Source organism: Saccoglossus kowalevskii, chromosome 4 (genome assembly GCF_978046115.1).
Source record: "Saccoglossus kowalevskii chromosome 4, keSacKowa6.1, whole genome shotgun sequence".
Classification (NCBI taxonomy): Eukaryota; Metazoa; Hemichordata; class Enteropneusta; family Harrimaniidae; genus Saccoglossus; species Saccoglossus kowalevskii.
In genome coordinates, this window is record NC_140644.1 from 9460583 (window position 1) to 9474367 (window position 13785).

The window sequence follows — 13785 nt, forward strand, 5'->3', positions numbered from 1 at the left end:
TATGACTTTAAGCTCGGGAAACAGATACGACTCAAGCTAAAATGCGAAATATGTGCCTTTCAATGATGAAAATATGTTGCTAGTTGGGCGAACAGAACTACTTCATTCAGTGGAGTCCATTTAGTTTGTACTTCGGTTACGGGTGTTAGTCGAGAATGCATACCGCATTCCCTAATAGCTGGGGCGTTAAATCTATTAGTGTCGGTGCAGTTTGGTTCATCATCTGAAAGAATTCTTACATTGTATTGAGGTGTACAGTACATGGTAGGTTATGCTATATTTTCTACTTTTATTTGTCTCGTCAATAGTTGCTGAATTCTCAACTAGTTGAATATATGTGTATTCAATGTAGATTCTGGATATGTTCGAGATGATTGCAATTTCTCTTACACCATGCCGGACTCGTGGTCGTGTTCCCACTGTGGAACTAGCCGGAGTGTTTGAGGAACCTACAGTATTTAATACTTAATTCAAGTATTTCCGTTGTGGGTGTTTATGTCGCATCTTCCGGGACCTCGGACGACTTTCCTTAGAACGATTTTATCGGTTATGGTTACTTTATATGTTGAGAGCAAGCGATAGACAGGACCCTGTCGAGATTAGTTTTAGGTACACAATTGAAAAATGGAGAGGGGGTTGTATTAAGTCATTTCGCAATCAAGTCGCCAGATTTTTAATTGGAAAGTCGGTCTAGGTCAAACGTTTTCATAAAATACACTTTTCCCAACACTTATCGAATGGATATGCGGCAGATTTATATACGGAATCGCAATTAACCAGGTTGCATATTAAATCCTTATTTAAGGGATAAATCGTTGCCGCAGTTCGACATACTACACGACGTTACACAATTCATGACGTATATGCACCCAAAATACCCGGGCCGTAATGGAGAACACTGCTATATGTCCGTAGCACAACACATTATTTTTGCCGATTTTAGTTGACACCAAACCCCTGCTAAGTATTATTCACGTGTTGGCCTATTTCTAAATACGAAACAACATAATCGAATAATTATAAACAGACTCCTGTAAAATCAGAACGACGTATTCAGACAATTAAAAATACTGGTAAATATAATCAAGAATATATGTCAAAAGATATCACCTATGTTTACGTTCAATATTTAACTTAACTTACAATTTTACACATTCCCCGTCCTACACGATAGGTATATTCGGCAATAACTATGTATTGATTCGTGTAAATGGTATCAAATTTGAAGTAGGGGCATGTTTAAAAAGGCGAAATATAAAACCAAAAAGAAACTAATGTGAAAGAGATTGTCCATATTTAATAGCAGTAAATTGTATGCTACTGATTATTTATGAATTTTGTACAAGTTACATTTTTTTTCGCCAACAACCCATTGTGCTGGTTCTATTCTCATTGTATTGAAATATTAAAATGTTTAACAAGTTTACAGGCAAATTCCTTTATAAAAGTGTTTCCATTGTGATTCTTGACCACGGAGCAATGACGAAAATAATTTGTATGCAAATTCCTATTTTTAATATCGCTCTAATAATAGTAATATACGTTTTGTAGTGCCATAGCGATTGTTTTTTTAATTCATTCACATAATAATTCGAGTATACCATACCAATAACATAAATATATATATTTTAAATGCACATTTATAATTAAAAAAAGGAACTTGAATATGCTTTGTGACGTTGAGCTGTACTGATGGTATTGCAAGCATATGAATAAAAAATAAGAAATATCAGAAATTTATGATTATCTTTTCAAACAAAAAAAGTTTGTCGGCTAATATAGTTCTTCTCTGGCACACAATGTATTGAAGTTTATAACATTAAGATCAACAGGAATAGTTTTGTGGTCTATTTTATCCCGGATTCCCCTACATGTATGAATCAATATCAGAGATTCGCTTAATTTATTGTTTAATTCATGCAAAGTAAGTATTTAATATTAATGGATTTTAACCCGTCTGTTGACGATTCGAGACATCGTATGCATCAAGTTTCATTGATTGAGATATAATGCGTAGTTTGAGATACCTCGAAGCTAATTTATGCGAAGTGAAAATAACAAAACCAAACAATGATAGATCATTGAACACAAGTCGTATAGGGTAACTACATGTGTGGAGTATTCCAAGCGTCTATGTTTAATTGTGATAACCAGTTCCGAAGATATCAGTAAAACAGACATATATATACATACCAGTACATACAGACAGGGTAATCGGCAGGATTCCATCGTGTGCTTCGCACCTGGAAAGTATAAATCACATTTGGAGCTAAGGAAAAATATACAGAATGTGTATAGAGCATTTCATTGTGAAATATACGTTCTAGTTCTTGATGTTGATATCATGACAGGTATGCAGTTAATTAACTTCTTCAGTCAACTATGTCGACACACTCGATTGTTCATACAAAAAACTGTTAAATTTCAGGTGATACCAAACAGATGTAAACGGACATGAACAAAATCACGACAGTCAATTCTATACTAGCTATACTAACATTATTATGGTTCATCCTGCAATCTGGAGAAGCTGGCGACAGCATTATTGTAAGTATTGTCTTGAATGTACTTTTAGTAAATAGCTAACGTATTACTATCGTATTATCCATTCCTGACGACCCCCATACAAGGCATAACAATAACGTATGAGCAGATTACAAGAGAATAAAACGATTGCCGAAACGAATGCGGAATTGCGATTAAGAATATCGCGACCAATGTTGTGTCTTTCAGGGATTTTGCGGAGGACGCCATACAGTATGTTTCACGGATAAATGGTGCGCAAAACGAAGCCACTGTAAAGACAAAAGAGAAGAAATGAAACACAGAATTGGCGAAGATGGCGCTGTTGAGATATATTGCTACAAAAAGTTCTACTTCCATAAGTGCGCCATCAGGTGGCAAAAGACAGACAAGAAATCTAAAAAGTCGAACAGAAGTAAACATATTCATAAAGTGCGATTTGTAGACTAATGTGTCAATCACATTTTGGAAATACTAAAATCAATATACCTAATATGAAATAAAATTTTACTTTCAATTATACCAATGGGAGGAAAACAGCAATTTATGTAATATGTATAATTTAGACAAATTGGGTTTATTCACCAGAAATAAACCCTGCTTGGAACTACTAGGAATTTTAGCTCTATAATACCCAAAGCGCCCTCTACTGACAGGAAAACGCTTGGGTGACTGCTACTGAATGACTGTTCATTATCACCCAAGGTACTGCAAAGTGTCGCTTAAACTTGTATTTTCACCGAACTTGTTTCATCTTATGTTGACTGGAGTTCGTGAACATTGTTGCGGAGAGCTACTTTGTCTATTATTGATTACCTAGAAAAAACTTACACTATACTTCAGTTCATGTTAATTGCGTCGCACTGTTTTCTTTTTCAACATGGCTGACACACTCAATCTAATGGCGGGAAGGCGGAAAACGAGACTTCTTTATGAGGCACCTCGTTTTCATTGTCTTTTTGTTGTGTACTAGTTTCCAATGACGGCCAGTTGTCCGTTTCAGATGGCGTTGGACTGGTGAATGTTTAATGAAGGTTTGGCATTGAATTACAAGACTAAACAGGGAGTATGTCTGTTTTCTTTGTTAAGACCATCACGTAAATGTTGTATTCATGTATGTGCAACTTGATCATACTGTACACTATGTCCGGGTGGCGCCTTTTTGTCTCTACTCTGCCAATAGGCTGCTTTACAGATCATTGTCAGTGTATTAGTAAATTGTGAATGTTCTCTTCTTGTTTCCTAGTGATGTGTGCATACTACCAGACTGTATTGGCCGGTACAGCAATGCTTCAATGTCGTGCTTTTAGATTTTCTCTCTCCAACAGTCTTCAAAGTTCATTTCTAAGTAATCAGACTCTATTCTTTTTTTTCTAACTATTCCCAGTCAATTCAATTTCGATCAAGACTCATTGCTCAAAGAGTCTATTTTGAATAGTTATTTAGGACAAGGATTATCAAATATTATCTACTATATATTATACTGAGTGTTAGCATCGGTTTACTGGTTGAAAGAAATAGTGCCTTGATTTCCCTGGTGTATTTATATGGTCTTCCCGTTCCTACCATGTAGTGTTGTAAATATTATATTTACCACGGTTTGTTATCATGTTGCAAACTCTCACTCTGAAATTGAATTTACAACCTTTCATGTGTATGGTTGTCACAAGTCACATTACTTTGGGAACATTGTTTTGCTTCAGTTATTTTAAATTTCACGATGTGATTTGGCTAGTTCATCCCCCTGTGTTTTCAAATTTTTTTGGGTCGTGAATTTATGTGTTCCATTAAGAATACTACCACATGCATTCCACATAAGTGTGATTTGTTTGTTACGCAGAGCTAGTGGCAGAATTGTCTTTGGACATTGTGCTTCTAAGAGATAACACTTGTCAAGACTGATCAGCAGCCTTATATAATCTGGCAGTGTAGCGCCATTTCACAAAAATATTTTAACATCAGTTTGGAATTCTACATACACAAGAACAATCAGGAATGAAACTCAGATCTCCAGACACATAAATTGAAAGGAACTTTGAGGGGGATAAATGGGAACTAAAATTTACCAAGCAGTCACCTTGTGTCTTGCTTATCATCAAACTGATTTTTTTAGACTCGCGCACGATTAATCTATGGTGAATAAAACCCAATTTGTTGAAGTTCGAGATCTATAATCACACAAATCAAGTATTTAGTGAAATAATGAACAATATGGCCAGCGAGGTCATAGCCTCTAATATTTTAGGGTTTACTTAAAAATACAAATTCGTTGGTACCAACAAGCATCCACCGCATTGTGTGATGCTAGAGAACGTGTGCAAGATGAGATCTTAATTACAAGTGCCCACAATACATGAAAATTGTATTCCCTTATTATCTTGTACATTCTTCACAAGATATGCTATTGGATTGTTTAAATACACAAATAGTGACATTGAGGATAGACAGTAACTGTTTTCACTCATGAAATCTGAAAAATTATGCTTCTTTACGTTATACATCAAGTAACAGAAGTATGATTTTTTATTAGTGTAATAATATATTCAAATGTTTGTAAATCAATAAAATACAAAAATTTGTATAAATTGTATTATATAAATTATTTACTATACTTCATATTTACTGTATCAATATAATATAAAAAACAGCAATGGTTTTTGCTTTATTATTAGCATATGTAAATGCACAGGTGAATATTCTCATGATCAAAAGGAATCGTATTGTTAATGAGCCAGCAACTGAAATGAGCAAAACTGGATGTTTATTTTTAAACAGAACAAAACAGTCAAAACTCGGTCAGACATACACATATAAATTGAAACAAAATACAGAACTGTGATAAGAAGAAATATATTGAGTAATGCTCTCTCCGACGTTCGCAACATACATACGCGATGTCAGTGGAATTCTCTTTAGATACTAAAGTGTAGTAGAAGTATATTTACGAACAAACGAAATCAAAGAAAGCTTAGAAAGAAATCCCGTATTGAAGACACATTAAAAATTAATTCAAAATTACTTGTACTTGAGATATTGATGGAATAGCTGAATACTAATTAATATGTAAGTTTTATTCAAATGTGATGATTAATACTTGAGATATCAGTATTAATTAATTATGTTAATTAAGTGATTAAGAAGCATACATATTTACCAAAAACTAATATGGTGTATAGTCCTAGGTTCATTGAAATGTGATGGGTACTCTTTAAAAGTTTCATTGAAATCCAATGAGTAGTTTGTAGACATCAGTGCAACAGCCATAGAACAGCAAAAAATTAACTAATTATGCAAATTAGGTAATTAATAGGCACAATTATTTATCCCAAAATTAATCAGGTCTCTGCATAGTCCTAGAAAATGTCACAAGTCTCATTGAAATGTGATGATTAGTACTTGAGATATCAGGTGAAAAGCTGAAAATTAACTAATTATGCTAATAAGGTGATTAATATATGCACAAATATTTACCCAAAAACTAATTAGGTCTATGCACAGTCCTCAAGTAACTATGTACCAAGTTTCATTGAAATGTGATCATTACTACTCGAAATATCAAAAGCTGAAAATTAATTAATTATGCAAATTAGGTAATTAATATGTACTGATATTACCCTAAACACTACCAGGTCTGTGCAGTGTCATATGACATCCATGTACCAAGTTTTATTGAAATGTTATGATTAGTACTTGAGATATCAGTGGAAAAGCCGAAAATTGATTAATCATTATGTAAATTAGGTAATTAATAAAATTAACAGATTTTTACCCAAAACTAATCAAATCTGCGCATTAGTTCACAGAGCATCCATGTGCCAAGTTTCATTGAAAACCAATGAGTGGTTCTTCAAATATCAGTGGAACAGTCATGGAACAGCTTGAAATCAGTTAATTATCATTCAAATTAGATAATTAATATTCATAGATTTTTACCCAAAACTAATCAAATCTGCGCACTAATTCAGAGCGTCCATGTGCCAAGTTTCATCAAAATCCAATGAGTGGTTCTTCAGATATCAGTGGAACAGTCTTGGAACAGCTAAAAATCAACTAATTATCATGCAAATTAGGTAATTAATATTCATAGATTTTTACCAAAACCTAATCAACTCTGCGCATTATCCCAGAGCATCTATGTACCAAGTTTCACCAAAATTTGATTAGTGGTTCTTGAGATAACGGTGGAACAAAAAAAGTGACATACATACATACATACAGACATACAGACATACAGACAGGGTAACTGCAAAGACTCCCTTTTGTGCTTCGCACACGGGAGTCAAAAACGATTAAACACATTTCATTAGAGACGCACTTCTAACATATACACTACTATAATAAAATACTTTCGTTTGGGATTAGTTTTTGCTATTTCCACTGAAGGAATGATTCAGTGAAAATATAATCCAGCAAACATACCTTTTTTCCTATATTTTACATTGAAACCAAATTGCATAGAAAACACCCCAAATGTCTTAGCGAAATTAAATTCCAGCTAGAATGAAGTATATTACAGTATATGGAAAACTAATATAATTAATATATCTTATGTTTTAAAAACTAATATATTGCATGTAATGTAATATTAAAATGAAAAAATCAATCACATGTACAAGGTAAAATTTAAATTAGCAAACAATAATTACAAACAATTGTGTACACTTTTAAAAACCAAAGACAACTTTAATCATTGTTCATAAAATGGGAATATGGAAGCTTTTCTAAATAAACACACTTTTTGAAAATATTGCACCAACATTTTGGTTGGATACATTATGGCATTCAAAAAGTTAATGACAGCTAAAAACACATTTTTTCTGCAGAATACTAACAGTCATTAGAACTAGAATTATGTTTATTTAGTTATCAAAACTTGCATAATATTCATAAATTAAATAGAATATGATTATCATTTTGCACTTTGTTTTGGATTCCAGAGATTCCAATAAATTGTGCATTCAACGTCACAGTAGCAAATACAGTATTTTGTAACCAATGGATCTGGTAACATCACTTCCTAATGACGGCTGGAGAGATTTTTGAAATCGATGAACACCCTCATAAAAATAAAAATAACAACATATCAGTGTCAGAAAACAAAACAAAATGATATGCGGACTGGGTTGAACATTCATTTAACAAATTGTGTTTATATTCATGTAAATGGAGCCTTGTTAAAATAAGTCAGGTTTTAATAATTTAGCATACAATAAATGCAAATTGTAGTTCAAGGGCACTAGATCCATTATAGAGATGTACTTCTAAGGTTAAATGATTAAATGCGTTCTTCCTGTTATAAGTTCAAAAACACAAGAGATACTAAGGTTGGTTGCAGAGTGGTGGTCTTCCTGCAGCAAGTTTGAATTTAGTGAAGCCATACAAATTATTTTACATGCATTGTTAGCATCGCGTGAGACCCATATTAATATGGAAAACTTACCTGTGTGAATCATTGCAATTCGTAATTCTTCAGTTAGTATATTAAAAACCTTTTTGATACCTTCTTCACCCTGGAAGTAATTTGAATGAAAGCTCAGCACTAGTTAACTTCAATTTCCCTACTAAATATATATCATATGAACAAGAAATCCATCAGAGATGACAAATACATCTTTATTAAAATCGCTGGTTGAACGCCTATAACTGCAATAACTCGAAATATGATATTTATGCATTTGTAATTAGGTAACTAACCAAATATGATTATTGAACATGTTTATTATATCATGAGCCCAATGTGTGTAACAAACAGCATTCAATATCAATGCTTGGTGGTCATCAAGCAGCATGTGTTTGAATTTCATGTAAACAAATGAGTTACCCGGTACATGAGTTGCGTACATCCCATTATTATACTGATGGAATATGATAATAACAATAATATTTAAAACAAGATCTAAGTGTGCAAGACATACTTTAATTCTATCTGCCTAGGGGAATCATTGTTCTAAAACATTGTTCACTGACCTGGTAGCTTAATCCATACAAAACTGGTCTGCCAATAAAAACACCCTTAGCACCAAGTGCTAAGGCCTTAAACACATCGGATCCAGTTCTAATGCCACTATCAAAATACAAATCAACATCATCCCCAATAGCTGATTTGATTTCAGGTAACATTTCCAGCTTGTTGAAAAATATATGAGAATAACATTTAATACATCATGCTTTTCAGTAATTCGTCAAATTAAGTTTAAGTAGTAATTTTTGCACAAGTTATTTACAAATATAGAGGCAAATTCCTCTCATTTATTTTAAAATTTCAATTTCAATTTCAATATAAATGAGCTGCAATTAAATATTGGCAATTACTAGTAATATTCACAATGAAAGTTTAATTCTATTTGTATGGTAACATTTCCAGCTGTGTGGAGAAATATACAAGAATAATTTGAAAATATTCAATACACTAGACTCTTCCGCCATTTGTCGAATTTTTGCACAAGTTATTTACCAATAATGACACAAATCCCTTTTCAGACACTTCCCTTTTATTTCAAAATGTTCAATGCTGGAATATAAATCAGCTGCATTTAAATATTGCCAAATACTAGTAAAAATAACACAGCAGTCAAGAAGCTGATTCAAATTTTGAGTTTAAAACAGTCAATGCATTACTCACCGATGATGGAACACCATCAAGTATTCTACCACCATGGTTAGACACAATAATCCCCTGCACACCGTGCTTAACAGCCTCAATGGCATCATCAGGATTTAAGACACCTTTGAGTACTACTGGTAACTTAGTTTCAGATATGACATCATCCAAATCATGCCATGAAACACAAGGCTCTATCAGCTGCAATGATATAAATAATTTAATTACACAGTTTATTTATGCTGATCATTTTGAAACCATAATGGACTTTTATCACTCGTGAAATCTAGTTGTGACATTGCTGCAATATGAGAATTTCAGATTGCATAACAACAACAACAATTATTATATATCTACCGGTAGCACCGAAAAAAAATTCCCTTGTATGGAGAGATCTTAATAATGTCACCAAAACTGAACCAATTCTTGTTATTAATGTCACCATTCAAACATTTATTTTGTTTTTTGGTGTGTGACATAGAATATTACAGAATAGTAAAAACATGTATCTCATATTATAATTTGATGGGGATCTTGGGGAGAGTATTCCCATAGTTGAAGTATTTGGGTATGCACCACTGTTTTTCACAATCAATTTCATGGTCGAATTGACCGTTCTGTCCCTCAATTTTAAGAAATTCGAAATTTGTGTGCCAAAACAGTACCATCAACGCCATGTTCTTAACTGGCAGTTGAGCACTCCCACTAAAATTCCAGATGAAATGTATCAAAGTAGTACAAACAAATATATGTCTGGAATAGAAAATGGCTGCCAGTCAACCATCAAAATTATCAATTTGTAAATTTGAATTTACAAATTGAAGTGGCATACATCAACTGCCCATAATTATTATTCCTTCCACCATGTTTGAAGACATAATTCGTCAAAAATTAAAATGCCTGACAGTTGGCCATATTGAGTCGAATTTACAAGTCAGAGTGGTGAGCATCAAATACCTTTTATGATTTATAATTCTATTCACCAAGTAAGTTTGAAGTAATTCAGCCAACACACGTCCAAGAATTTTATTGTATTTTTACAACAAAATGGCTGCCAATATATGCATATGTATCAAACAAGGTTTAGGAAGAATCGGTAAAGGTATACCTGAGATACAGTTCCGGCAGCTGAACACATGAAGACTAAACTATAAGTCGCCTTCAGTTCGTGGATAATAGTAGCTCATTACATCATTCATTCATATCAACTATCTCTACTAACAAGTGATATCAGGTGATAACCCAATATAATATGGTTGTTGAGGTACAGCAAATAAACAAACAATAACAGTCACTTGTATTGAATGTGTCACATTGAGATGACCACTACTTTTTAAAATCAATTTTATGTCAAATATACTTACTTGATCAAGGACGGTAGTGACAGATTTATAATTAAAGTTAGGACATTCAGTATTCAATTTTGTTGGAAACTTGTGTTGCTTGCAACGCAATCCCCTGGCGCCATCAGCAGACACTACAATAGCTTCAAATCCAGCGTCTTCTGCTCGATGTATGAGTGACATATGAGCATTGTCCTTACACAGTCTTATTTGCAACCAATGAACTGCTGAGGGAGCACTTTTAGCAATACTTTCTATACTGGCAGAACCCAACATTGGTAAGATACTAACAATTTTCATATCATCTGCAGCTGTAATTATATTATAATAGAAGCAAAAAAATGAGAAACAATGATAGAAACATGCAGAGATGGTAAATTACAGTGAGATTGTATTTTTAATTAATTAAACAAGTCAAAATAAAGTAGTGTCTAACTAGTGACTTAAAGAAAATCAGAGACAACGTTGTCTAAGATTATTATAAATATGCTTGATGTTGATTAGCGATACTCTAAATGCAAGAAGTCACATCCAGTGTTGATAAACAATTGTGCGTCATCTGTTTTATGACAGACATAATTATACTGGCTGTACAAGCAACATAGTGTCTGACATGTCACATGTCATGGCATCAAAATGAGAAATTTAACTGTAAACATTTTTGGAATTAAAATAACGAAGAACCTATATTCAACCTGAATTCAACATCCACAAAATTCTACTTCAATATATACACTATCAGCAGTATGTGTCTGTATGTCATCAATGTGGTGAAGGGTAGTGGTTGCCACTGCACGCTTACTTCATGTGGGTTCCATACTACACATAGCAACATACACATGTAGGTCAAATGGGTCATTCATTTACATAAATTTGAAAAGAAAACTACCGTATTACCTACTGCACAACTACCACTACCCTTTAAATATTCCTGGCTCAATCCAGACTGTCGGTCTAATTTTCTACAAGTATATCAGTACATACACACACTATGTGATATCACTTAAAGACGAGGAAAAGTAAAAAGATTGAAGTGCTTTAACTCACCTCTTGCAACACATCTTTCTCCATCTGGCCATATGACAGATCTGGCTGAAGAGGGCGCTATTCCAATAGGCAGATCAGCGACACGGCCTAAAAACATTGTACGAAGGTCCACGTTTATTACTGGATGGAAAATCTTGGTCATGAGCTGAACTCTGATTAACATATGAAAAAAAACTATTATAGTTGTTTATTTCACATTGTTTAAGGTCTATCAACCTTAAGTCATGAAATCGTAACTCAATTATACAATCTTACTATCTCAAATCAGCTGTTTGACTGTTTACCAGTGATTATGTGACATTTAAACCTCCACCACATCTGAATTTCTACAATTATATCTTCTTGTAATTGATGTTACTGTAAAACATGTCATTTAGCTTGCATGTTATTTTAGTTCATTTAGCTACCCTGTAATGTTTATAATTTGAAAGATTCTCACAATGATAGTAATGGCACTTAGCTAAATTAAAGAAAAAGTCAAGACTAGGAAAAGTTAAGACTAACAACATAATGCTTACAGATAAAAGAGCTCAACAAATGAAATAGAATGCAATTTTTTTTAAAAGCACTTTTCATTCTCTAGATATTCAACTTTTCATCAGTTTATGTAGTCGGCCATTTTGATTTTCAGCAAAGGATTACGAGTAAATAATATGACATCATATCCACTGTTCTGAGAAAATAATTTCATCTATAACTTCAAAAGTTAAACTTCAAATTGGTTGAAAATTTAGAACATGGTAGCATATATGTACCGATGCTGAACATGCATATAAAATAGTTGTCATGGCAACAGTACTGAAAATATTATTTTGTGTGTTTTCTACCAAATACTAAATTTATTGTATATTTTACACAATTTATCGATGCATGTAGGTTATATAGGTGATATCTATAACCTGTTGACCAAAAAAAAAGGGACAAAAAAGTGTAATTCTTTTTAACGACCAAAATATCTTTATTTTTTGTGTATTTGTAACATTCTAATTTCCATTATTATATTTTTACACGAGTAATATGCACACCGAAAATTTGAACTCATTTGTATCAGTATTCCTCACACTGTAGATGAAAGCATCATTTCAATATTATGTCACACTTTATCCAGAATCCTTTGCTGGAGAATCAAAATGGCGGACTACATATTACTGATGAAAAGTTGAGTATCTGGAGAATGATTTTAAAAAACCTGTAAATTGCATTCTCCTACATTAATGGAGCTCTTTTAGCGGGGAGTTTTATGTTGTTTGCCTTGATTTCCCCTTTAATATTCTGTGAACTCATATGTAAGTTTGTTGACCTTTCCCATGATGCAATGGTCAAAGTGAAGTGATATAGTGAAAACATTCCAAATACATACATGTTGAATATAGTAAGAAACTTACTTTTTGAATGCCTCAATATTGGCAGGAATGGTTAGTCTTTTACCAGTTCCACCAGCAATATACCCAAAAAGATCAGCGGGTACATGATCTCTGGCATACTGCTCAAAGTCATCACAGCATATCAATTGTGAAGACTGTGACCTGAAAAAATATAACGATTATAAATAAATTTAAGTATAGAGTAACAGTGAGATATGAATGAATGAATGAATGAATGAATGAATGAATTAGTTTATAATAACTTTATTGAATCCTTGGAAAAATAATGTTTCTATCAGTTAATATCAATAAAGATTGGTTGTGAATGAAATAAAAAAATAATGAATCTTAAATACAAATTGTCGGAGGCGGACATTCAGGCATTTTCAGCGCTGGTGACTATTACCGGTGAAAACAAAGGCTGAAATCTCTTAGAAAACTGCACTTTGTGAGAAGATTCAGTCATAGGAATTTAATTGTAGTGTACAGACAACGTTACATTTAGTCTCTGCCGGTGAACGTTTTACAATTTTATAGAGGTCACATATAATTGTGAATATCCAAATACTTACCGAGGCTCTTTTTTCTTGAATAGGCGATAAATATACACTATAACAGAAATGCACACAAGTAGAAATACACAATCTTCAAAGTACATGGTCTACAAAAAATAACAGAACCAGTTGTTATAGAGGGGTAATTTTCATTCTTATATAATTGTGCAACCAGCTGGTGTATCAAACTTACACATCAAATTATATATTTACCCTGTAGTTGTTCAAGAAGTTCAAAGTTCGTTTTACTTATAGCCGCGGTTCCAACGCTCACATGTGCCAACGTTTAAACTGCTTTTGAATTTGACGTGTTCAAGATTGTATTTTGTTTCCCGTTGCAAGCCACTGACAAG

At 33.1% G+C, this 13785-nt stretch overlaps 2 protein-coding genes across 2 annotated transcripts; one reads left to right on the forward strand and one right to left on the reverse strand.

Annotated features, from left to right (window-relative positions):
• The first annotated feature begins 206 nt into the window (after positions 1–206).
• Positions 207–3043, forward strand: LOC144352009 (uncharacterized). The gene is made up of 3 exons (XM_085498474.1): positions 207–264; positions 2429–2547; positions 2734–3043. Exons 2-3 carry the CDS (start codon positions 2455–2457, stop codon positions 2971–2973), a joined length of 333 nt encoding a protein of 110 aa, XP_085354600.1. The 5' UTR covers positions 207–264; positions 2429–2454; the 3' UTR covers positions 2974–3043.
• Positions 3044–7126: 4083 nt separating this feature from the next.
• Positions 7127–13254, reverse strand: LOC102806047 (2-Hydroxyacid oxidase 2-like). Its single transcript, XM_085498225.1, has 8 exons — positions 13235–13254; positions 12900–13040; positions 11515–11666; positions 10485–10778; positions 9146–9318; positions 8491–8649; positions 7964–8033; positions 7127–7580 (listed from the first exon to the last, which is right to left on the reverse strand). The coding sequence occupies exons 1-8, from the start codon at positions 13252–13254 to the stop codon at positions 7534–7536; spliced, it is 1056 nt and encodes a 351-aa protein (XP_085354351.1). The 3' UTR covers positions 7127–7533.
• Positions 13255–13785: the final 531 nt, after the last annotated feature.